Source organism: Mauremys mutica, chromosome 11 (genome assembly GCF_020497125.1).
Source record: "Mauremys mutica isolate MM-2020 ecotype Southern chromosome 11, ASM2049712v1, whole genome shotgun sequence".
In the NCBI taxonomy this organism is placed as follows: domain Eukaryota; kingdom Metazoa; phylum Chordata; order Testudines; family Geoemydidae; genus Mauremys; species Mauremys mutica.
The window spans coordinates 3,757,083-3,782,978 of record NC_059082.1 but is presented as its reverse complement, the minus strand read 5'-3'; the positions used below and the strand labels follow the sequence as shown (position 1 = coordinate 3,782,978).

The 25,896-nt window shown below is 38.4% G+C and overlaps 1 protein-coding gene across 1 annotated transcript in view; it reads left to right on the top strand.

Annotated features, from left to right (window-relative positions):
- Window positions 1–13,404, top strand: part of LOC123343716 — a 50,932-nt gene extending 37,528 nt beyond the window's left edge. Inside the window, exons 5-8 of the mRNA XM_044978995.1 lie at window positions 2,765–2,937; window positions 5,708–5,745; window positions 11,162–11,228; window positions 11,631–13,404. Of these exons, the coding sequence (XP_044834930.1) occupies window positions 2,765–2,937; window positions 5,708–5,745; window positions 11,162–11,228; window positions 11,631–12,691 (1,339 nt within the window). The 3' untranslated portion in view covers window positions 12,692–13,404. The remainder of the gene's footprint in view (window positions 1–2,764; window positions 2,938–5,707; window positions 5,746–11,161; window positions 11,229–11,630) is intronic.
- The last annotated feature ends 12,492 nt before the right edge of the window (window positions 13,405–25,896 follow it).

Here is a 25,896-nt window from a genome sequence, read left to right as displayed (position 1 = left end):
ATACATTTAAGAAATTGGTGCATGTAATATCTGTGACTTTTAAGTTCCTGGCTGACAGCATTTATAGTCTGTCAGCATTTTTTTGTGTCATAACTCCCATTTCAAAGGATAGAAAGACTATCTGGTAATATTATGGACAAGAGGATACAGTGTCAAGTCACATCTGATAGGTCTTCTGCTCCAGGATGATTTGCTATTCTATGAAGGTTTGGAAGAAATTTAAAAGAAGACAGCTGAGTACAAATCAATATTTTCTTGACAGCCCAAGTCCTCTTCCTCTCTTTCCAATTTACATCTGTCCTCCAGAGATGACAAATCACAGTATAGTCACCAGAGGCTTTCCATCTTCTAAATTACAGTATCATTTTTCTAATTTCACAGACAAAAATTGATTTAATCAGTCTTCACCTGTTGCCTATAGGTGTTTGCTAGGTAAGGCATAGGCATAAGTTAAGGTAATAAAGCATGAGCCTACAGGCCTCTATCCTGTCAGATGGTATTTTTCAACCTTTTTAAATTTGTGCATCCCTACAAAATATCAAATGGAGGTGCGAACCCTTTTGGAAATCTTAGACATAGTCTGTGGACCCCAAGAGTCTGTTGACCACAGGTTGAAATCCACTGCTGTAATACATTGGCTTAAGCAGTTAGCATAAGGCGTTGAGGCCTGTGAACTTTGGCATGGGACTGAAATAAGTGAATCGACAGATTTGGACAGAGTCTGAACTACTGTGGCCTATTGGTGGCTAAAACGAATATGAAATCAGCTCCCCTGCCACCTCAAGGTGTGGGTCACTGGGCCCGATGCTACTTCTTATTAAACTTTAGGTACCTTTAATATTACAAACAGTTCAATTTACAAAGCCCCCTTAACACTTGTTAAATTTTAAACAGCACAGAATCCTCTTGTGAGATTCTGAACACAAATGACTAGTCAATAACACCTAATGAGGATGCAATCAGAGTTCAATGAGGCTGATGTCCCACATCACCCCACACAGTTACAATTATCATGGAGACCTAGTGGTGGGAGACAGGTTGCTATCTATCAGGGTCCTACCCTGCCTCTGGCATGCCATGTTAGTCTGATGGTTAAGGTCTTAATCAGGGTGGATTTGATTTAAATCACTAGTCAGGAAGACTCAATTTAATCATGGTTCTTCTTCGAGTGATTGCTCCTATGCATTCCAATCCCGGTGCCCCGGGCATAAGCCCGCACCGGGTGCGGAAGAAGAGGGGCTAACCCCTCTAATTCCCTATTTACACTACTATACCTATCTAACTATACTATACAACTATTAAACTAACTAACAAACTATATACAACAAGAGATGGAGTAACGCTAGGGCTGTGGAGGTAAGGGACACTCCACTGTTCCAACTGGCCGTCACGGGCGGTAAGAAGGAACTGAGGAGCGGACGGGCCGGCTGGGGTATATAACCAGCGCCATGGCAGCGCCACTCCAGGGGGCGCCAGCCGGCCCGCCGGAGTTGCTAGGGTAAAAATGTTCCGGAGAAGCCGTGCACGCGCGGTGCGCACACCTACATTGGAATGGATAGGAGCAACACATCTCGAAGAACAACAGTTACTACGGTGAGTAACCGTCTTTTTTCTACATAAAAGTGCCTTCTTGTTGGTTGTTATAACCTTAATACATATTCTTCACAACTCAGAGATAGAGAGAGGTTTCATTTTTAGAAGGTACACACTATACATTTTTAAACAGTGATTTATTTTGAAAACTTTTCAGATTAGTTTTACAGCTATATCAGAAAATGAATGATTGGTTATTTCATTTACCAAAGGTAATTGAAGCAGATATTTATGAAGTCATTGGGAGGTGAACTATCTCCAATTCCACAGGTTAATCATTAATATGTGGAGGATTTTCCTGCCATGCAGTATTAGGAGGAGAATATCACCAGACACATTTAAATTGTTTTATTTCCCTAAAACAGCAATGCTAAATATTTTGGATTTTTTTCTTCAACAGTAAACATATAATATTTTAACAAAACAAGCATATGTCCCTCGCTTCTCACATTTATCTCCAGACTTCTTCTCCTTGTCCAGAACTATTCCGCCCCCAACAATCTTCTATTCATTGAACTTTTTGAAACTTTGCACTTTTAGAGAGAGGTAAGGGATTGACTCTGTGTAACCAAATTTGCAGAGGGACAATAGGGTTGAGGTCTGTTATTTCTCACCTCTCTATATTATTTATTTATTTAAAACATTTTTGCTGTTAACAAGCATGTTACCTCTTGAGACACAAATCCACAGTTTGAGAACTGCAAAACTAAGCATCTCTGATGGTATCTTCTAGACTGAACACTGAGTCCCATTGGGTAGATAGAAAGATTAACCTAAATGATCTATACAGAAGCCCCTGGAACCCGATAAGATTGGGTCTATAATCCATGAACTATTGGAACTCATTTACAAAATTTTTCTTAAACATTAAATGAATACCGGGTATATTGTCTCATACTATAGAATTAGAATTTATTATCCCTATTCCATGATGAGATATCTTTGAGCTATAATGCATCTTAATTAAAACTATCTTTAGAGAGAGGTTTTTTCCTCAAAAAACATTTTATCAAAAAAATCCGATTTAAATAAAAAAAATCCATTAAAAATAATCATTGATTTGTATCCACTGTGTCTTAAATACCTCTGCTTGAGGGGTGTGTGCATGCACGTGCATGTGTGTGTGCTAGTTACTATTCCTCCCAGGAGAACAATACTCCCTCTATTGCAGAGTTGGTCAGCCAAGTACAAGTAGAAGTAGTATACTAGAGGCAGAGAAACGGAAAAGAATAACAGCAGAGGAAGCGAGAAAGTCCCGTACTCTGGAAACGTACAATGTTTGTGACAGGCACTACATTCTAATTGAGAGATTAGTTTGGATTTCAACTTATATTTTTATTGCAGGTGAGTTACCTGTTACCCGGGTTTAAGCTACAGGTAGGGGGGTTGCCACTGTGGACCCTTCCCTGTTTGGTCACCAAACCTGTTGCTTGATCTATGGATTGTGAGTGTTGCAATCTTGCACAACGGGGTTCCCAACTGAACCCTAATTTTAATAATACTGGGCCTGGTCTTGGGACAAGAACCTATCAAACCTCAGAGTGTTAACTGGGAATTCTTAAGTAATCAGTATAAATACTAAATATTCTTTGTTTGACTTTGGACTTGCAAATCCTCTCTATACTTGAGTGGGGGTAAGATTAACCTTTTTTTTCTTCTTATCAGCCTTGGCCCTGTTTTGAGTTCCTTATGATTGTTCAGCTGAACTATGAAATTTATTTTTCTCTCTAGGTCAATCCTTTGAGACGCTTAAAGCTCTCCATAAAACAATTTTGTTGGAGAATTGATCATGCAAGAAAAGTTCTTCAACTTTAAGGGCCAGATCTGTATTCTGTTGTGAACTAGACCAGAGCTTGGAGCCTGATGGTTTCTTGTATGGATACTGTCCCCTAGCTCAGGTTTTTATCTGGGAGACTTATAGAGCCTCAGTTTGAGCCAGTGGACTCAAAGTACACAGGACCAATATCTTCATTGTCAAGATAGCTTCAGTCAGTGATGGTTGAGTCACAAGATTGTGTATTCCTGTGAGCTGCAGAAACAAAGAAAGGGTCAAACTGAACAGTTTTGTGTGATAAAGTGCCTTGCTCAGTATCCTAACAATACAAGGAGTCTTGAGTCATGGGAGGCTATAATCTCTCTTGGAAAATATGACTTTCACGTTGAGATGTTCATGAAACATTATGAAAGGCAGGAGAAGTCCAGAAGTAAATCTGTTCTCTTTTAGCAAGAATCACAAGCTACCTTTAGCAAATACAGAGACTTGCACAATTTTTTCCCCAATGGCCTAGACAAGAACCTAGAAGCTGTAGTTGATACATCAGAGGAAGAATTTTGGAAACTCATGCTGATAAGTGGCAGTCAAAGTTCTAAGTGCTAGAGTTTTCTGCTAGTTGAGCTGGAAACTTGCATAGATCCTTGGTGCATCAATGGAAGATCAGTTTAAAATTCTTAGGTTGTCTTTTTTCCTCTTTTCCCCCCAAAGCTTCCTTTTAGTGGCTATGTGTTAGGCAGAAAGGACAAGTGAGAATTTCTTTGGTGAAGCCATTTTTGTAGTTTCAAATAGACAAAATAATGTAGAATTATCCTTAATTTTCACTTTGATTGATCGATCCATCAGCCCTCATATCATTTGTGTTGTTCTAGCCAGTCCTTCAGTCACCCGCTGGCCAAGCTGTTGGTGGCACCAGACACCTGATTGGCCTTGTGCATCACAGCCCAGAACTCCTGAGCGATCCGCCAGCCTCAGTGCCACCATTCCCGACATATTCTTAATTTTTTTAAAATCAATTTTAAATTTGTCTAGGGTCACAAGATTATTTTGTGGTTCTTTATGTCCCACAACATTATTTTATATTTCATAGATGTCTAAGGGGCTTTCAAAATGTACCTGGAGGACTATTTAGGCAGCATAGAACGGGAAAGAAAAGTGTATTACAATATCTATAAAGTCAACAACAAGGCTTTACCAGGCTTCATTATAATTGTTCAATAAAGGCATTTGGAATGTCTTTGAGTCTTTGATAGGATGTTTCAATCCAATACATTTATTAAAACACTACATAGAGTTCTGTTCATTCCTCCACTGACTCTTTGTGTCTAGAAGTCTGGTCTTCTGCAGAAGTAACTTCCTGCAAATGAGTTCTCCAGGCACTGCTTCAGAGATTGTCGCTTTACCTTTGTTGCATTGCTTCTTAGTCAAGGCAGTCCTAGGTTGATAACAGCCAATTTTATAGAATGAACAATTTTTTGTTACTTAAAATGTTTGGATGGCATTTGTAAATTGAATGTTATTAGTCCAGAAATACTACCTTTTCTCTTGATTCTGTTGTCTTTTTTTCTTTTTCCTTGTGTTTAATTTTACAGTTATGTGGTTTCACAAGTGAATTTCTTAAACTGAGAGAGATGACACTTACTGTGATCTTGAGCAATCTTTTTGGTTTTCTTTCTTCACCTGCTGGCAGAAACACTCAATCCAACATCCCCAGAAAAGTGCAGTCTAATTTAAAGAAATAATATTTGCAAGTAGGAAAAATTCCTGATTACCTGGCATGGCATGTAATTCTAAACATCACATTGCTTGGCTCCATCATTAAGGTTCTGAAAAACAGTTGTGCATTTCTTCTCTATTTTTCATGCAGAAGTTAAGGGACTAGCTTTTCAAAAGTGCTCAGCTCAATCGCCAATTTAGGCACTTACAGTGAAATGGCCAACTTTTCAGAGGAGATCAGCACCAGCAGCTCCCATTGTTCATGTTAATTAGGTGACATGAAAGCTGAGAAGTTTTGAAAATCTGGAGACTTCATTTAGGTACCTAAATCAGATAAGCTGGTACTGAGTTTTTTGAAAAACTGGCCCTAAATTTCCAACACAAAATTACTTGAAATAAAGAGAAGTTATCTTATTTTTTGTTATTATTTCAGATTTTAACTTTGCAGTGGGCTTTCTTTCCCTGTTTGGTGTAATATGAGGTGAACACTTTTAATACAATGCACAGGGCACATTTATAAAATAAAAGAACTCCAAATCCCAGTCTGGGCGTCAGCATTGACATTGTGTAATTTAAATGTTAAGCTCAATAACTAATTTTAATTTTAAAAGTGTTTTTTTCTTTTAGCATTGCAACATACTTTCGAGAATGTTAAACACATAAAGGTAACTCTAATTTTGGGATTTTGAAAATAAATGTATTTATTTATTTCTGTTTTGGCCACAATGTGCTAGGGCCCTTCCAAACAGAAAAGAAGTAATTGTCCCTGCCCCAAAGAGATATGCCTACCAACATTTCAGTATAATTTGGGTTTATCAGTCTTCTCATTTCTTATTTCTCTAACATCAAAACAAAGGAAAATACTTGTTAATTACTAATTTTCACTATTACAGTGTATACAATATGTCTAATTCTGCTGCTAAGAGATTTTTCTATTGACTTCTGTGGGAGCAGGATAAAGTCCTACATTGGGAGAGAAGGAGAAGAAAGGAAAATTCAACATGTTCTATGACAGAATTAGCCAATTTATTAATTATGTCCTGGTCCTGCAAAGATGTACACATGTGTTTAACTTTAAACTTTGCAGGATCAGGGCCTTAGTAAAGATGCTTATGCTTTCTACCAAGCAGGGTGTTTTCACTCAGTGACACTTTTTTTAGGTTATTCTAGAACGGGTTGGCAACCTTTCAGAAGTGGTGTGCCGAGTCTTCATTTATGCACTCTAATTTAAGGTTTCGTGTGCCAGTAATACATTTTAATGTTTTTAGAAGGTCTCTTTCTCTAAGTCTATAATATATAACTGAACTATTGTTATATGTAAAGTAAATAAGGTTTTTAAAATGTTTAAGAAGCTTCATTTAAAATTAAATTAAAATGCAGATCTCCCGGGCAGCGCGAGTGCCACTGAAAATCAGCTCGCGTGCCGCCTTCGGCACACATGCCATAGGTTGCCTACCCCTGTTCTAGAATGTGTGCTGATTTTTGTTTCTTTGTTGTTAGTGTTTTCATTTCTATTTTAAAGAAAACATGTGCCTTGTGGGGAAAACTGGAAAATATTGGTATTTAGGAACAGTTCTGTTCATATATAATTTTCTGATTTTCACTTTATTCTTTATTAAGAAAACAGCACCAGTATTTTCTTTCTCTTTCTCTCCTCCCAGTCCTTAGCACACTTGACTTTGTTTAGATTGTGAGGTCTACGGATATTGCAGATTAGAGTGGTTCATCTGCAAGTCACAGATGATATAGATGCAGAATTGCTTCCAAATAGAATATTTTTGAACTTTTTCATGTGGCCCCACAGCTCTTCAAATTAATTTCTGATATGCCTTAACTTCATGCCTTTTTGCTGTAGACATAAGTTGTAAACATGGACTATTTCAGCATATTAGACTAAGTTTGAGGCAGAGAAGTTTGCTGCTGAAATAAATATTGAACAGTTTTAGAATACAGAGAACAAATTTTCGAAGAGGTCTCACCCCAATCGCTAAATGTATGTCTTCAATTGAACTTCTGCATACATTTATTAATACCTAAATTTTTTCATGGAAAAATTCAAATTTATGTGTGCAAATTGGATTTGTCACTAAAATAACATTGTTAGTGCAAAGCTACCTAGCTTGCATCTGGAAATCCAATTGCATACATTTGAATTTCTTCACATGAAAAAACCTGAATGTGGACAAATGCACAAGCAAGTTTAGATAGATGTTAGCCTGCTGGTATATTGTGATCACTGCCTATCATACTGACCAATATTATCTCATTTTTCCTTGTAATCTGACTGTCTGTATCCATCTGTTGTCTCTTGTCTTATACATTGATTGTAAGCTCTTTTGGGGCAGGGACCATCTTTTTGTTTGATGTTTGTACAGTGTCTAGCACAGGGGTGGGCAAACTTTTTGGGGCGAGGGCCACATCTGGGTGAGGAAATTGTATGCAGGGCCGAGGCAGGGGGGGTGGAGTGCGGGATGTGGAGGAAGGGGCTCAGGACAAGGGATTGGGGCAGAGAAGGGGTGCAGAGTGTAAGAGGGGGCTCAGGGAAGGGGGTTGGGGTACAGGAGGGGTACGGAGTGCAGGATGGGGCTCAGGGCAGGGAGTTGGGGTGCACGGGGTGCAGGGTGCAGCAGGGAGCTCAGGGCAGGTGGTTGGAATGCACAGGAGTGCAGAAAGGGGCTCAGGGCAGGGAGTTGGGTGCAGGAGGGGTGCGAGGTACAGGCAGAGGGCTTAGGGCAGGAAGTTGGGGGGCGGGGGGCAGGAGGGGTTTGAGCTCCAGCCCGGTGCCGCTTACCTAAAGTGGCTCCGGGGTGGCAGTGGCGCACACCAGGGCCAGGGCAGGCTCCCTGCATGCCTGCCCTGTCCCCACGCCACTCCAGGAAGTGCTGCGGCCCCTGGGGGGGGGGGCAGAGGGCTCTGCGTGCGCACATGGAGCCCTTTGCCTCCTGGCCTGGGGGCTGCTTCTGAAAGCAGCGCCGGGCCCGCAGCACCACCAGGGGTAATCCCGCGGGCCGGATCCAAAGCCCTGAAGGGCCGGATCCGGCCCACGGGCCATAGTTTGCCCATCCCTGGTCTAGCATAAAAGAGTCTTGGCCCTTGACTAGAGTTTCTAGGTGCTATAGTAATACAAATAAATAATAATAATATAATAAATTAAAAATAGAGGCCACATATAAAAACAAGGCCCTACATATCTCTGCAGTAAATTCTTTTATCGCTAGATTTGGTGTTTCCCTGGGAGTGAACTAGCACCAAGAAATGGATTTTGAGTTTTGAATATTTGAGTTACTCATAGCAGTTTTCTTTGCTTTCAGTAAAAATGGTAGGTGCATAACTCAGTCTCTGTGATGGTGCTTCAAAACATTCACAACTGTATTTTCAATGTCCGATTAAATCTTTCCACCTTGCTGTCTGACTGATGTCAGAGGCCTGATATGGGTTTAATTAATGACCAAACTTTTGTGAACTCAGATATTCAAAACTCAAAATCCATTTCTTGGTGCTAGTTCAACTCTAAGAGGCTAATTAATTAAGAGAAAAAACTTTTGTAGTGATAATTAAGATGGCCCATTACAGACAGTTTGACAAGAGGTGTGAGGATACTTAACATGGGGAAATAGATTCAATGTGTGTAATGGCTCAGCCATTCCCAGTCTCTGTTCAAGCCTAAGTTGATAGTGTCTAGTATGCATATTAATTCAAGTTCAGCAGTTTCTCGTTGGAGTCTGTTTTTGAAGGAAAGTCATCCAATAGGGATTATAGATGCTAAAACATCCTAAAACCACAAGAATGGAATAATAATAAACTTTATTTGGTATGGGGTTTTCACACAAATGTGTCTGAAAAGGCATTGTAGAATTAATATAACTATAGAGTGAAATAGATAATAAAGACAGTTACAGAATTACAAAGCACACTTCTAGTTCATCCTTCCTTAACAATACAGGAACACAGCATCTTTCTTCCAAAATTTCATGTACTTTTCAAAGACATATCTAACTCCCACTCTCCCTTCCTAATATATTTATCTCATGCTGCACATACTGGAAAATTTATAATCATTTTAACTCCTTTCTGTTCACAGTAGTTGGACTGCCTGCACCCGTGGGCAGTTTCAACATCCTTACCTTTGTGTTTAGATTATTATAGACAGAGCTGAAAGATGCCTGTGGTTAAGATTGCCTCACACTATCTATTATAAGCTCCTGTTTTCAGGTACTCCTAATTTTGACAAATTTGAACAGTTTAGGCTGAAATTTTCCATGCTAGGTATTTGCCCCAGACTCAGTGTCTTTGAAAGTTTCAGCAAAAAACAGTTAATCTGTTCTCAAGAAAGTGGTCAGGGGAAATATATGTTATTTGCCAATGTTAACAAATTCTTACAACTTTTTTGTTGAAAAGTTTTAGCGTCACTGTGTTTTGGATCACAGACTTGAAATTTGTGAGGGGATCCTCCTGGGGTCAGAGAGGTGCCTTTTGCTGCCCCTGTGAAAATTCACTCAAATTTGGCTGAATTATAAGCAATATTACCAACCTCAAGCATTCAAAAAGCACCAAAAATCACAAGTCTGGCTTAAAAATTATGAGTTTTTTAAAAATAAAAAGATTGAATTTCTTTTTATTTGGCTTTTGTACCATTGGGGTTCACATTTCAAGCTTGTCTCTGCAACCATATGGGGGCTTTTCTGGAGGATATCTGCCTCATGTTTTTAAGTCATTAGTTGTATAAATTGGAAGGTATGCAGTGAATCAGACTGGGGACTGCATGAAGATAAAGGGTTGTCTCATGGTTAAGGCGGGTGAATACCATTCTGGAGTCTATCTCTGCCTCCATCACATAATTTCTGTGTGAGACTGGACAAGTCACTTAAACCAAAATTTTTGCAGATGGCCCTTAGGTGTTCCCCATTTTCTGGGTGTCCAACATGAGACACAGGGGTTGGATTTGCGGAAGTGCTGAGCACTCATACCTGCAACTGACGTCAATGGGTGCTGTGCTTTGAACATATAATGTGCAATAAAAATGCTAAGTGCTTTGAAAAATTAGGCTGTAGGTACATTGAGGAGTACACCCGAAATTAGTGGACACTTTTGACGATAGCTCCGAGCCTCAGTTTCCCATCTGTGAAATGGGAATAATAATATCACTTCACTTCAAAGGGCATTGTAAAGATAAATTCATTAATGTTTTTGAAGCACTAAGGCACTTCAGTGATGAATGCCATAGAAAAGCCCATGTAAGAAAATAAATAGTTCTGTATTTAGTACAGGGCTTGAATGGTGTGCAGTAAACAAAGAATGGGGTCATACATTGAATGATGAGGATAAAAATAAATATTGAATAGCTACCTATTCAGTACTTGTTCCTGCAACACAAAAGTCAATAGGAATCTGAACTCTCCTTTCAGTAGTAGCAGGATCAAGCTATGAATGAGCACCTTCCATCCTGTGCACTCAATACGGCAGAGGTCTTATGAAAAAAATAGTATGTGGTCATATAATTAAAGACTACACAAGGGGGAAAATTAAAGTTGCATAGGCAATCTTAATTCTGGCATTTCCTAACTTTTGCATGCTTAATTTCCAACCTTGGCATTCTTTTTTTGTAAATAATGGAAAATGTGGTTTAAGATGGCAAAATGCTAAATACATAGTTTTGAAGATGTTTCCAGATGTCAGGGTCCCAGGCAGAACCATCACAGTATTTGCAGTTTTAACATTTTAGGTGACCTTGCCAAAGACATATGTTTACCTTGTATAGTGAAAGTAGAAGGGAGGCAAAGTTATGATTGTGTGTGGTACAACAAATATCTGAGATCTATGTTCTCTGTTGTTTGGAATCTCTCTTTCTCACTCTCTCTCTCTCTCTTTTTTTTTTTTTTGGTAACCTTAACTTTGAATTTGTTGACTTTGTTTTGTTTTGTTTTGTTTTAGCTATAATGTTCTGATTAGGTCAAATTATTTTGTCTGGAAATCTGCCTTAATTATTGCCCCAAAATAATGTGGACTACTAATATGAAGAAAAATATTGTTATCATGACATGAAAGTCATATTGCAATTACAGTTATTTTTGTGCTTAACAGATCAGTGTGCATCCAACCTCATCTATCCAGGTTTCAAGCTCAGGAACAGACAACTTAACAATCTATGGTAAGAACTCCTTGCTCTCATTCACATCAATTTCTTTGCAGATCCTAACTGTAAAATTGCATCATTTAGATCTGTTTCAAAGCAGCTAGCTCTTGGGGAGCGGTGCCTGTGCCTATATTTCAGCATTCTAGAACTAAGAGTAGAAAAGTCCCCAACTTGCAGGCTTGCAAAAGAGAAACTCAATGCAAATGTCCTACATCATTCATTTAAGAAGGCAGGGTTACATTAAAAATGTAAAAAAGCATAGATTTTCTATAAATATGAAAATCATTAAAGTTATGGCAAAAGTCCAGATATAGCTGGAATTTGTTTTACGCATGATATAGGTGAAAGTATATTAGGCAAATGTGGACCTGCAATTTCTATGAGTGCACTTTATAATCATTTGATAATCTTTTATAGAATCTCATACAACACCTTTTGGGTCTGAAGAAAAGAAAGAAGAGAAAACCCTGAGGAACCTCGTGGAGATTCTGCAGGATATGATACAAGATGTTCCTACACAGCGCACACCAACTGAGCAAACAATCATTACACCCAAAATAGTGAAATCATATGTTAATGGAAATATTGACTCTCTTTGGTTAAATGTGGGCCAAAAACATGGTGGAAAGCTACAGAAGTCAAAGAAAAAGGCTGCTGTTACAAGACAATTTACCACATCTACAACAACCCCATTTTGGAGACTGCGAACTGGCACGGAAGTTTCTGTTGTTTTACACACTAATGAGTCTTCTAGCTCAACAACACCACTGAAAAACATATTTATTACATTTGAAAATGCTGTTTCGAAAAGAAAAAGTAAGACTTTTGATCAGTTAACAAATGGATCCCTGGAAAATCTAGTTCAGTCTTTAAAGAATGTAAAAAAACTCAAAGAAACAGAAAACATCACCAAAAAAGCAGAAAAACTGAAACACGTTGCAAAGGTGAAAAAGCTACATGTATATGACAAGGTGAAACATCGACCTGCAGGTGAAGCAATCTTGGAGAAGATTGAAAAGCTAAAAAAATTGTTACAGAAGCCACCACATTATGTTAAACAAAATCCACATCTCCAAGAGTATGTTGAATCATCTGAAAACTATATAACGAAATCTCTTATGCTGGAAAAAGAAGCAGAGGCTTCACTAGGTCTGCTGTATCACCAACCTAAGCCTTCACCTCTGAAAAAAAAGGTAGAACAGAACACAGAAGAAGTAGAACAGGACACAGCAGAAATCAGAAAGTTAAGAGCATTTATTAACCTGCTGTATGATTTTAGTCCTCAGCTAACTACATATATTGATAGTTCTGACAAGAAATATGTCCCAGAGGATATTAGTGTAAAAGCTATTGCTGTTCTTGATGCTATGAAACATGTTTTCTGTGGAAGTCAGGCAGAGCAAAACAAAAAGGTGTTGAAGAAGTTGCTAGAGGATGATATAAAGCTTTTAAACATAGTTCTTAAGAACCACGAATAGACTCTTAAAAATAGTTATTTATTGGTGCCCTTCATTGCATTAACTTTAATTTTAAAGTTCGATTTTCTAGTTTGTCATTGTCATCTAGACCTGATCTCTGTTGTAACAATATTCATCTCAGTAATTAAACACCATTTTTAAAAAATGTTCATTTTCAGTGTTTACCATGATGGGTTGTTGACCTTGGATAAGCTTATTCTGTTGTTAAATTTGTGTTGGCATCTGAATGAATTATGCTTAGATATATTGTTAGTTTAAAATTTTACAGTTTCCTTTTGTAAGGGTTGTTGTGCAATGCTGTTGTAATATTTACCACTTAGTGTAGAGGGCTGAAGTAAAGTTTTTAGTCTTTTAATGTTTATTTGTTAAAATTAAATAACACCAAATAGATCTACACTCTTGGGCTAGTGACTCTCAACGATAGGAATGCAAAGGGGGTTAGTCTGGTACAGGATAGTGGTTCTTGTAGCTACCAAATAAACGTCAAGGAGCAACCCTTGGCTCCCTATTCTTGTTCACAAGTAGAGAAGGCCCTAACTGCAGTCAAACTACCATGGTTCTGATACATGGGGAAGGAAGTGGGCTGCAAAGGGGGCTTCTTGGAGCACTCCATAAGAACGTAAGAACAGCCATACTGGGTCAGACCAAAGGTCCATCTAGCCCAGTGTCTTGTCTTCCAACAGCGGCCAATGCCAGGTGCTTCTGAGGGAATGAACAAAACAAGTAATCATCAAGTGATCCATCCCCTGTCACCCATTCCCAACTTCTGGCAAACAGAAGCTAGGGACACCATCTCTGCCCTTCCTGACTAATAGCCATTGATGGACCTATCCAACATGAACTTATCTAATTCTTTTTTGAACCCTGTTAGTGTCTTGGTTTTCACAACATTCTCTGGCAAGGTGTTACACAGGTTGACTGTATGCTGTGTGAAGAAATACTTCCTTTTGTTTTAAACCTGCTGCCTATTAATTTCATTTGGTGACCCTTAGTTCTTGTGTTATGAGGAGTAAATAACACTTCCTTATTTACTTTCGCCACACGTCATGATTTTATAGACCTCTATCATATCCCCCCTTAATCGTCTTTTCCAAGCTGAAAAGTCCCAGTCTCATTAATCTTTCCTCATATGAAAGCTGTTCCATACCCCTAAACATTTTTGTTGCCCTTTTGTGTATCTTTTCCATTTCCAATATATCTTTTTTTGAGAGGGGGCGACCACATCTACAGCAGTATTCAAGATGTGGGGCATACCATGGATTTATATAGAGGTAATATGATATTTTCTGACTTACTCTCTATCCCTTTCTTAATGATTCACAACATTCTGTTAGCTTTTCTGATTGTCGCTGCACATTGAGTGGATGTTTTCAGAAAACTATCTACAATGGCTCCAAGTTCTCTTTCTTGAGTGGTAACAACTAATTTAGACGCCATCATTTTATATGTATAGTTGGGATTATGTTTTCCAATGTGCATTACTTTGCATTTATCAACACTGAACCCTAGTCGTCATGGAAGTTCTCCTTTATGGGACCTCTTTCTCCATGGCTCAAAGGAAGGAAGCACAGGAGAAGTGCAAGTGTGGTCAGAGAATCTGCTACCACGTGGGGCTCTGGACAAAATGCAGACACAGACACATTATATAGGGGAATTTCCTAGACTGTAGGAGCTGTGCTAGTACTCTGGGCTGGAAAAGGGATGATTTTTTTCCCATCCTCCAACTTCTGAGGATATTCCCCATTCAAAGCTTATTTATTCAAGTTTTGTGTCCAACATTTGACCGCAAGTGAATTTTTTTTATGACAAGGCTGATACCTCTTGCCTTTGTTTGCTGGAGCCCATGTTTTTCTTATGACTTCATTTTTTTTTAAGGCTTTTTTATTTATTTTGGAAAGTAAGCCATAATGAAACAAGAGGTTTCCTTGAACATTCTTGGTGGCTTCTTCCTAACTTCCCCATATACCTAATGTGGCCTTTGAAGAGGAGATAATCCAAATCAACCACGTTTTCAGGTTGGGACAGTGCATGAATCAATGATCAGAGAGATTTATCTCCTGAATTATGCTGTATAGATGCTGCTTACAGAGCCATATTTTTGCTCACTAGGTACCAAACGGTTAATGAACTTTGAGATCTAGAGGATGAAAAGCCAAGCCTTGTGAAGTGTTAACAAATCAAAGGCTCCAACCCTTTCTTCACTTTACTAAGGGGAGCTTGCTCTCTTCTGATATATGTGCAAGTTGTTCTTAATTAATTCAAAATAATTTATACTTTCGGCTGCTTGTGCATAGGCACTTGCTGTTCTATATTGTTTCTGTTTTCTTAAGATTTCTTTTAAAATAACATGAGTTCTTAAAGACTTTTGTCATATACCGTTGTTCCTACTTTTCTGTATATTTTTTATCTGTGCGTGTTAAAAACTGTTTGAAAATTGAAGCTTCAGAGTTTTTTGGCATAATGTCTAGAACTTCATATTAAATCCATTTGATCTTATAGATTTCTTGGTTCAGTATCTCTGACGTGGAGTTTCTTACAACTTTTTCTAATAAATCTTGGATCATACCATGATAGTACTAATTTAACAGTCGGACTACTGCAACATGCTCATTCTTGGTCTTTTAGTAGTATCCACTCAAATGATGCAAATTTTTAAATAAACTTAACTTGAAAATATATTTCTGGCTTTTAAACATATCATTCATTCTGTTATTGATTTGGGATATTCATTTCAAATATCAAAGCTCTGCTATTTGGTTGTTTGTTTTTCCCTCTAAGAAACCAGAAACAAGAGGTTTGGCCAAATCAGTAGTTGGCTTGACTCATTGGCTGGGCAGGTAGTGTCTTCCTAAGTAAATGTTACAAAGAAATAGAAATGTGGAAATGGAATGGAAAAGCATAAGATACCACAGAAGACAAGAGAGTTCTGATCCTGATTGTCATATGACAGAGCTTTGTAAATGTTGACAATCTTAGTAAAGGAGAGAAAAATAAAGCCAGTAGGGTCAAAAGTTGAATTGTCATGGGAAAGTTCAGAAACAGAGATTACTTGACAGATCAGAAGTTTGTTGTCTAGCCTGCACATAAGAGCTTGTTGAACTGTTTTGTTATGAATAATTGTTATGAATTTAGCTCCTTTTTCAGTTAGTGAATTATTCACAAACCAAGCCTGATTTTTTTTTGAATGTACAGTATTTGTCGTTCATAAGTATTCATTTGTAGACAGGATAAATAATTGTCAGCATGTGGCCTATTTACAGCCTGTTCGCGTTGAGTGTTTGCTGTTCAGTATTCATAGGCTTGATTGTCTGTGTCTTATGGTGTTAATGCTGCTTCTTGATTGAATTATTGAAACTTTTTAGGCAGGAAAATAATGAATAGAGGATAACAAATACTGCACTTTCTACTACAGATTTTGGACAAATAATCACTTGTGATAAATTGTATGAACGTTTTTGAGTTTGTAAACATTTTCACCACTACGTGGCAGCTGCTGAATATGTGTGATTAAAGGAAAATGACTTCATAGCAAACTGAACTTATTCCTGTTATTCATGAAAATACTAAAGAATTAGTTTAACTGTTCAACCAGCCCTAATGTGGACTTGATCTTGCTCCCATGAAATTTAATGAGATTTTTGCCTATTTCATTTAATCAAAATGATATAACCTTTTATGGGGGTAAGGAATATTAAGAAAAAATAAGATTCCTTCCAACCAATTTTAAATCAAAAGTTTGGAAAGTCAATAATGATGATCCCCACAAAAACTGCCTCCGTGCCTCCTACTTGTATAACTGGATAGGCTAGTACATTTATGCTTTGATATATGTTTCTTAAAACAAAAGCTTTTCATAAAAGGAATTAAGGTTTGTTGACTATGTCACCCCGCCAACTCAAATCTATGCCAAGTTATTGGACATTCTGTCACTGTAGTCGAACTCGTGTTCATTGAAAGCAACAGACTCTTCATCTTCATAAAGAACTGTCTTTTGCCTGTAATAGATAAGCAAACTTATTACCAGACAAGAATACATAAGCCTCCCTTACAGCATTGCACAAAATGTTAACCACCACCTCAGGAACATTAGCAAATACTCAGTGTTGAAATATGTGCAGCAGTTAAGTGTGATGTGTTATGTTTGTGTGGGAAGCATGAGATGGGGTGAGCATGAGCATTGGAAGGGGTGTTTGTAGTGGCTTGGTAAATTATATTAAAATATGCAAGAGAGCTGAGGTGCCACTCTAATACTCTAAATACCTTTAATGATGTACTCTTATTATCTTAACCTTTATATCCATTAGAGGCAGATATTGGGCTTTGTTGACCTTTTTTTTTAAAGTCACATTTGGGGAAATCATACAGCTATATTTCCTGCCAGGTTTTGTGCAATCCAAGATCAAAGATGAAAGTTTGATTTATTGACTACAAGTTTGTAGAAAGGTAGGACAGTAATTTCATGGGGCTGGCTTTTGAGGTTTTAAATATTCGTTACTATTCCACGGCTTGAGCCTACAAAATGCTGAGCAGTCTGCCCCTGCTCCTGTAAAGCACTTAAGCACAGGTTTAACTTTAAGCACTTTATTCCCTAAAGTTAAGGATGTGTTTAAATGCTTTTCTGGATCAAGGATTGAGTATTCAGCACCTTCCAGGATCGAACTCCAGATGTCTGTGATCTCTTGTATAGAGATGTTGTATGTGGAATTTTCTAAGAGGGCCCCTTTTAATATTTTTTAATGTTAGTTTAATTGTGCTAACCATTTTTTCTGTCTTAAGTTACCACCTATAAATACATTTTAAAACCTCCCCTTTAATTTATAAAAACTTCAAAGAACATGAAAATATAAAATCAATGTGAATAAGAACACATAATCCTCTCTTTAGCGATCATGTGCATTGTCCCATAAAAAGTGACTTCCAAAATAAAATTACGTTTTTGTTGTGTGGAATTTTTTGCAATAACATTCAGATGTGGAGTTTGATGCCACTAAAGAGTCATACAATTGGTAGTGCACCGTTTATAGTGTACTGGCATAGCAGAATGATTTGACTGTTGTTTATCAAGCTATTTAGATGTGTAATCATAAGCCACTCTAAAAGTAATTATGAAATAGGGTAATTATTAAAATGTCACCACCATATGTTCTGTAATGATTCAGTTGAAATCCTTTTATTTGACAGACAGAAACCTTTTAGCATGACAGTTAACTTAAACCTCTAAAAGAGAGACATCTCTACACCTTATTGTAAAATCATTTACAGCTGAATTACTAGATAAGGCCTGAAAAGTAGGATACGCAAGAATTGTCCTATACTTCACTGGGAAAAGCAAGAATTCTGAAGAATGAAAGACATTTCATATGTATCGTTTAAGGTGAGGCTTTTTTTCTGCAGAATGGCATTTTTTTATGATTCAATCTAAAATGAGTGAATTAACCAATATATTAAAATCACCAATGATACAAAAATCTTAAGGAAAAAAACAGTCATAAATATTTGTTATCATTTTATAGATTTTTAAAAACCTTTAATTGTTCTGTTTGTTTTCTAGGCACAAGTTTACAAGTTGGAATAGAAAAACCCATTTTTTAAATAATATTTTATGACTAACTCTAAATGATATATAATGTTGATCCATGTATGTACTTTGTTTTTAGTGAAAATACTCTGCTGGTAAATATCAAATCAACTCAATAAGTATTTATTGAAAAAAATCAGAAAGGAAATATAAATACTTAAGGGAAATTCTTTAAATTGATATGCAGAAGCTGTTGGCTGTCTTTTTTTTTTTTTAACTCCAACTGTATCCAGCTTGAGTGATTAATGTTTGTATGGTAGTTTATAACTTGTGAAATTATAAAGTAGTAAAAGTATGCTTAATTTAATTCTCAAAAAGAAAATCTTTACAGAATTTAATGAATTAGCTTTTATAGCTATTTTTTGCATCTGAGAAAGAGGCAAAGTTATATCATCCTCATGCAGAATTTATTCTTTAAATTTTATTTATTTTCAGTTCTTTAAAAACAATACCTGTCTTTGGTCAGTCATGGTTGTTCTTTTTAAGGGAGTTTTTAGAAAACACTGTGTCAAAGGGTATTAATTTTTAAAAAATTGGATTTATGCACACTTTATTTCTTCTCTGCATTTCTCTGTCTTTCTTTCATTAGCTTTACAGGTAGTAGTACCTCTTCTTTTTCTGTTTGCTGTTTTTCTTGTTCTGATTGACTTTGCCTGGAGACCCATTACTGAGTAAATACACTGATTCATATAATTGTATCTCCGTTTTGTAACTACCACCATAGTCCACTTTAATTAAAAATGAAGCCAAATACATTCTTGAACAGTCAACTTAACGGTGTATAACCCTTAAAAGTCACCTTTGATGTTTCAAGTGCCTTCAAAGAGAGAGCATATTTTCATCTGTGCAAAACACCCAGTATTTCCCAAATTAGGTGCCTTTAAATTAGTCTTAGGGACATTTGAAGCAAGAAGTCACAATGTGAAAGGGAAACTTATTCAGTATTACCAACCCCAATCCTTCAAAAACCATGAGTTAGGCCCCCCAAAACCATGGGATTTGCTTAAAAATCATGAGATTTTAAAAAATAATAAATGTTGGGTCTTTTTATTTGCCTTCTTGTTTTTTAGCCATTCGGGGTCCCTTCATAGCTTTCCTCTGCAGTTCTAATTTTTAAAAAGAAAGCTGAGATTCTCATGTAATCACATGAGTCCAGGAGCTGAAGCTTTAAGAAAAACACCAAATATCATAAGACTTGTGATAAAATTGCAGGAGTTGCCAATGCTGCTAGTAATGCATGCTACTACAGTCAGCCCATCCAGTCAATGGGAGTTCTTCTGGGTTTGCAGGAGCAGGCCTATAAAGATCAAAATGTAACAGGACAGAGAGTTTTGTTGATTTTTTTTTAATGAATTCCTTGATAGTTGTGACAAGCCGTCAGATGCAGTCTTTCCTGACTCTCAGCTGTGGGTGGTGGTTGGGCTATCAGAATGCTTAAAAGCCAGAATATAATGGGCCCTCTTTCTATGGTGGTCAGAAATAACCCCAATCCTTTCCCTGCTCTCTCCAGCACTATGATACTGCTCCTGTGTTTAAATTTCTCCATTGAACCAGGATTCTGACACTCCTCCTACATCCATAATCCTCTAAATTTTCAAGCTGTTGCTCCATCAGATTGGAAGTTTTCCTTTGAACAGGTGACTCAGAAAGGCTGGTGAACATTTCAAAGTTGCTACTTGCTGAGATACAGGAAGACTGCTCAGAAGTTACCTTTATTGTTGCTCAGTAGTATTATTGAGCTGCCTAGACTACTTGATTTGCATGTACAAATTCCAACTGGAAAGCAAAATTGCTGAGTTTTGTGGCTGTTTGTAAGCTGAAAAGGAGAATCTCTGCATGCAGAGAAACAGTAGGGGCTTTCTGGAAATATTTGATTGATTAAACAAATTTGGATGAGCAGCTTAACAGACAAATGCTGAAATAAAACAGACCTGTGAATGGTCCATCTGCCAACCCCCAAGTGACTAAATAACACAGTATCTCACTTCAGGCAAACTCATGCTACCCAATATTAGATCATGCTCTTTTTGCAGCAGACTGCTGAAATTTCATTAGGAAAATTAGCAAAGTTTAAGGCACATATATAATAGAAATACTGTGAGGGATCATGGGTGTTTTGTTTGCATCAGGCCCAGGGCATATTTGAACACAAGATTTATATCTCACTCTCTTATCCAAGTAAATACTTATATGACGTGATCTGGCGAAATGACCTTTTAAAATAATGTTTTAGTAAATGTGTCTTGATTCTAGCTGATGTTTTTAGATCTGTTTTTTAAACTTGTGTTAGGGTTTCTGTTGGAATCCCACTATGGAACACCATGAGTTAATGTAAAACACATGCAATTGAAAAGAAATACTAATGTATTGGGAATTAATAAAAGCAATTTATTTATGGTGTACTATTTTGCACTGAACTCAGTTATATGGTGTGCCTACAATACCTGTTTTTCAGCTCTTACATGAATTAGAACAGGTATAGTTATCATTACATTTGCTATTTTAAAATAACAGTACAAATGTGCTTCATCAGGGTCATTTTAACTTAAAGTAAATAGATTAAACATTGGGTCAAGATTAGGCAAATTAGCAAAATGGCACTCTCATTTGTGATATTGAGTTAGGAAGAATGGAACTCAGGACGGTGACACTGGGAAAAGGAAGAGACTCTGGACACAGACACCTCAGATGTTTCAGGTAATGTGTGTTCTCTGTGGCAGGAGCATTGTAGTCTGAAACATTCAGTCATGCTTTTTGTTGTTTTAGGGAAGTTCAGCATTTTGAACATTTTATAGAATAAAGAGAGCATAGAGGCTCCAAGTGCAAAGAATACTTCCAGCACAGAGAGCTTTGAATATACTTGCATGGTCTCAGCTTTCTTTATAAACTGTTAAAAGTAAGCTGAAGAATTTCAGAAAAGTGCTGCCTTCACTCTGGGGAAAATGCTGACAGTTCAGGTATATCATCTACAAATAACCCAACTGGCAAATCAAAATTTATTTTAGACAGTTAGGACCTAATTCTGATCTCACAGGAGTGTGAATTAGAAGTAACTCAATTGCACTTAATGGAATTAACTGGTGTAAAACCAATCTGAGTCAGCTTGTGGCCAGATAGTTGTATGCTAATAAAAGTTTGCAAAGTGCTCTGAGATCTCTGATTGAAGAGTTCTGAGACCTTCTTGTGCTGTAGTTGATTAGCACTGTAGGACAAGCTAAGGTTTCATGGATCCTTTCCCTCAGAGTCTCCCTGTACCTTTCTGTAACACTTGTAAGATGAGTACTACCATGATATTTAAATAATGAGATAAATTATGCCCAGAACCTCATCAAAAAACTAACTGTGCACGGCAAACTTGGTGTACTACAAGGTTTCTGGGACTCTGGACCCATGGAACTGCTAAGGCCTAAAAAAAGTTGTCTCAGTGTTCATAGAATCATAGAAGATTAGGGTTGGAAGGGTCCTCAGGAGATCATCTAGTCCAACCCCCTGTTCAAAGCAGGATTAACATCAACTAAATCATCCCAGCCAGAGCTTTGTCAAGCCGGGCTTTAAAAACTTCTAAAGATGGAGATTCCACCACCTCCCTAAGTAAGCCATTCCAGTGCTTCACCACCTTCCTAGTGACATAGTTTTTCCTAATATCCAACCTAGACCTCCCCCACTGCAACTTGAGACCATTGCTCCTTATTCTGTCATCTGCCACCACTGAGAACATCCTAACTCCATCCTCTTTGGAACCCCACTTTGGGTAGTTGAAGGCTGCTATCAAATCACCCCTCACTCTTTTCTTCTGAAGACTAAACAAGTCCAGTTCCCTCTGCCTCTCCTCGTAAGTCATGTGCCACAGCCTCCTGATAATTTTCATTGCCCTCTGCTGGACTCTTTTCAATTTGTCCACATCCTTCCTGTAGTCGGGGGCCCAAAACTGGATGCAATACTCCAGATGTGGCCTCACCAGTGCTGAAGAGAGGGGAATAATCACTTCCCTCGATCTGCTGGCAATGCTCCTATTAATGCAGCCCAATATGCCATTAACCTTGGCAACAAGGGCACACTGTTGACTCATATCCAGCTTCTCATCCACTTTAATCCCCAGGTCTTTTTTTTCAGAAATGCTGCTTAGCCAGTCAGTCCCCAGCCTGTAGTGGTGCATGGGATTCTTCCTTCCCAAGTGCAGGACTCTGCACTTGTCCTTGTTGAACCTCATCAGATTTCTTTTGTCCCAATCCTCCAATTTGTCTAGGTCACTTGGAACCCTATCCCTATCCTCCAGCGTAGCTACCTCTCCCCCCAGCTTAGTGTCATCTGCGAATTTGCTGAGGATGCAATCCATCCCATCATCCGGATCATTAATAAAGATGTTGAACAAAACCAGCCCCAGAAACGACCCCTGGGGCACTCCGCTTGATACCGGCTGCCAACTAGACATCGAGAAATTGATCACTACCTGTTGAGCCCGACAATCTAGCCAGCTTTCTATCCACCTTACGGTCCATTCATCTGATCCATACTATTTTAACTTGCTGGCAAGAATACTGTGGGAGATAGTATCAAAAGCTTTGCTAAAATCAAGATAGATCACGTCCAGTGCTTTCCCCATATCCACAGAGCCAGTTATCTCATCATAGAAGGCAATCAGGTTGGTCAGGTATGACTTGCCTTTGGTGAGTCCATGTTGACTGTTCCTGATCACCTTCCTCTCCTCCAAGTGCTTCAAAATGGATTCCTTGAGGACCCGCTCCATAACTTTTTTCAGGGACTGAGGTGAGGCTGACCCGTCTGTAGTTCCCCAGGTTCTCCTTCTTCCCTTTTTTAAATATGGGCACTATATTTGCCTTTTTCCAATCATCCAGGACCTCCCCTGATTGCCACAAGTTTTCAAAGATAATGGCCAATGGCTCTGCAATCACATCAGCCAACTCCCTCAGCACCCTCGGATGCATTAGATCTGGACCCATGAACTTGTGCATGTCCAGCTTTTCTAAATAGTCCTTAACCTGTTCTTTCACCACTGAGGGCTGCTCACCTCCTCCCCATACTGTGTTGCCCAGGACAGCAGTGTGGGAGCTGACCTTGTCTGTTGCTATGTTTGCATTTGGCCTGGAGTCTTCCTTTATTGCACAAACCGTAGTGTGTCAGTTTGCCAACTTACTGAGTTTTTAAATAGCTAAGTAAACAGAGGGAGCCTTCCAAATGAGATTTGCTGCCTCCATGCCAGTGATGAAGTGAAACTATATCCCTTGCTGCGTGAGCTGCACTTTACTTTCTAAACTAACTGGCTTATCACACATGGACCTGAAGTGCCTATTACATCAGTTCATAGTAAAGTGCAAGTGGTTTACTATCTGGCTTCTGGTTCTGACATTCCCATGGCAACTTCCCCCCAATTTAGTCACAGTTTACTGCCTCACAAGTAGGATTTGTTCAAAAACTGAATAAAGGTTGCAGCATGAAAAAGACACTTCCCCATGTGTTCCTGATGGCTAGTAAATAAGGACTGAAACACAGTGTGAGGACGAGCTCTTTACTGAGTTTGGCAGGGTGCAGTTTTCAAGGTTAGACAGTTTAATAGAGCCAGCAATGTAAAATAAAGGAAATTAAAAGAATAACATAAACAGCTGTGGTCAGCTACATTTTAAGTACAATGAGGCAACAGAATAACTAGGCTACAATTTAATATATGATAGAATAAGTGGACCTGAGTCAGGAAACGTGTGAAATCATAAATTAAAAGACTTTATAGACAGTTTTATAATATAGTATATAAAAACTATGTAGCTGTGTCAAGTATTTTATACCTAGTTTGTGTGTGTGTCTCTCACACGCATATAAACTGGATATAAAAATACCTGATATATTATTAGAAGAACCTCACAGGAGGAATGTAAAATTCTTACGATGCTCCCTATTTGGCTGACTCCTGCAGGTGTAAGAATGGGATCTGGAAGGGTTTTAGTTTAATAAAACATGACGAATGGGATGATTTACAATATTGAAATGACTTGTTGACTGCTCTCTCTTTCCAGTTTTTATGGACCATTGGTCTAACCTACTATGGACATTCTTATGTTCTTATGATAAGTAAAGCTGGTAATGCAGCCCGGTAGTTAAGGTTGCTTGATACCTTCCCATTATAAAACCCTGTTTTCAGTTACTTGTAACTTTACCAAACGTTAACCATTTGGGCTGAAATTTTGCATGCCAGGTCTCTGCCTCGGTCTGATTTTTTTTTTTAAAGTTTCAGCAAAAATGGTTCTGCCATTTCTGAGAACTAGATTAGGGAAAAATATTTTGCCCAGGTTAAAAAACTTCCTATAGTAGTTTTATTGACCACCTTTAGCATCCCTGGGTTTTGTGGTAGGGGCCTGAAATTTGGCCTGTTCTGGAGATGTGCATTTTTGCTGTTCCCTTGAAAAAGTGCCAAATCTGGCTAAGTTACTAGCTTTTGACAAGTTTCAGTTTGCACATGCACAGTAGAGACATGTTAGAGTTTGGCAGCTAAATTCTTTGAAGATTCCATCTATACTGAGCATGCTCCAGCCCATGGCTGCAGGGGCTGAGCAGGATTTTGCCTGCAATTGCTGCTCCTGACTGCTCTGGTTCTGGGCACAGGAACTGAGAGCAGGGAGATGGTCTCTACTGTACTCCCAAGGCTCCCTGTGCTGGCACTCAAGCAGTGTGGAGGAGAACACAGCTTGACTCAAATGCAGAAAATAAAAGAGGCAAATGGAGTGCAGGGCATAGCAGAGGGAGTAGTGGACAAAGACCATGGGGTGGTAGGGAGAGACTGGGACTTGGAAGGAGAAGAAACTGGGTCTGGACACAGGGGAGACTGGCACTGGCTGGACAGCGGTACCTGCTGTTTTAAGAGAGGCCTGGGGGAAACACCAATGATAATTCCCAAAGCATTATCAAACCAAAACAGTTCCCTTACTGCTATGTGTCTGATCCAGTGCATTAAATGCCCTAATAACAACCATGTGGGTGAAACCAGACAATCATCCTCACACAGATAAATGATACAAGAGAAAAACACCCAGGGGAAAACACCTTTCACAAAACAGTCACTCCATATCTGACCTCTCAGGCCTCGTCCTCAAAGGAAAGCTGCACAATACCTTCAAAAGATGCGCCTGGGAACTTGAATTTATAATGTTGCTAGACACTAAAAATCATGGACTGAACAGAGACACTGGATTTATGGCTTATTACAACAATCTGTAACCTACTAACCCCACTTCTTTGTCCTATGACTGGAGAGTTGTTAACAGACCATTTCACCTTGAATGGGCTCTTTTAATAAGTGTTAAATACTTACACTAAAGAATCAGTTCCACCTTGTATTTAGCTGTGACCCTCTGAGTACATTTCCCAGAGCTGAAGAAGAGCTCTGTGTAAGCTTGAAAGCTCGTCTCACTCACCAGCAGAAGCTGGTCCAATACAAGATATGACCTCAGCCACCTTGTCTCTCTAATGTGCCTCATAAGGCATTTCTAAATCTGAGCAATTAACATGAAGTCAAAATGACAGTGTTTAACGGTGCCTTTTTGGATTTCCTAGCACAATGAATGTAGACGATGACACCCAATGGCTGGAGTGGGTAACGAAGCAGTTTGAAAGCATC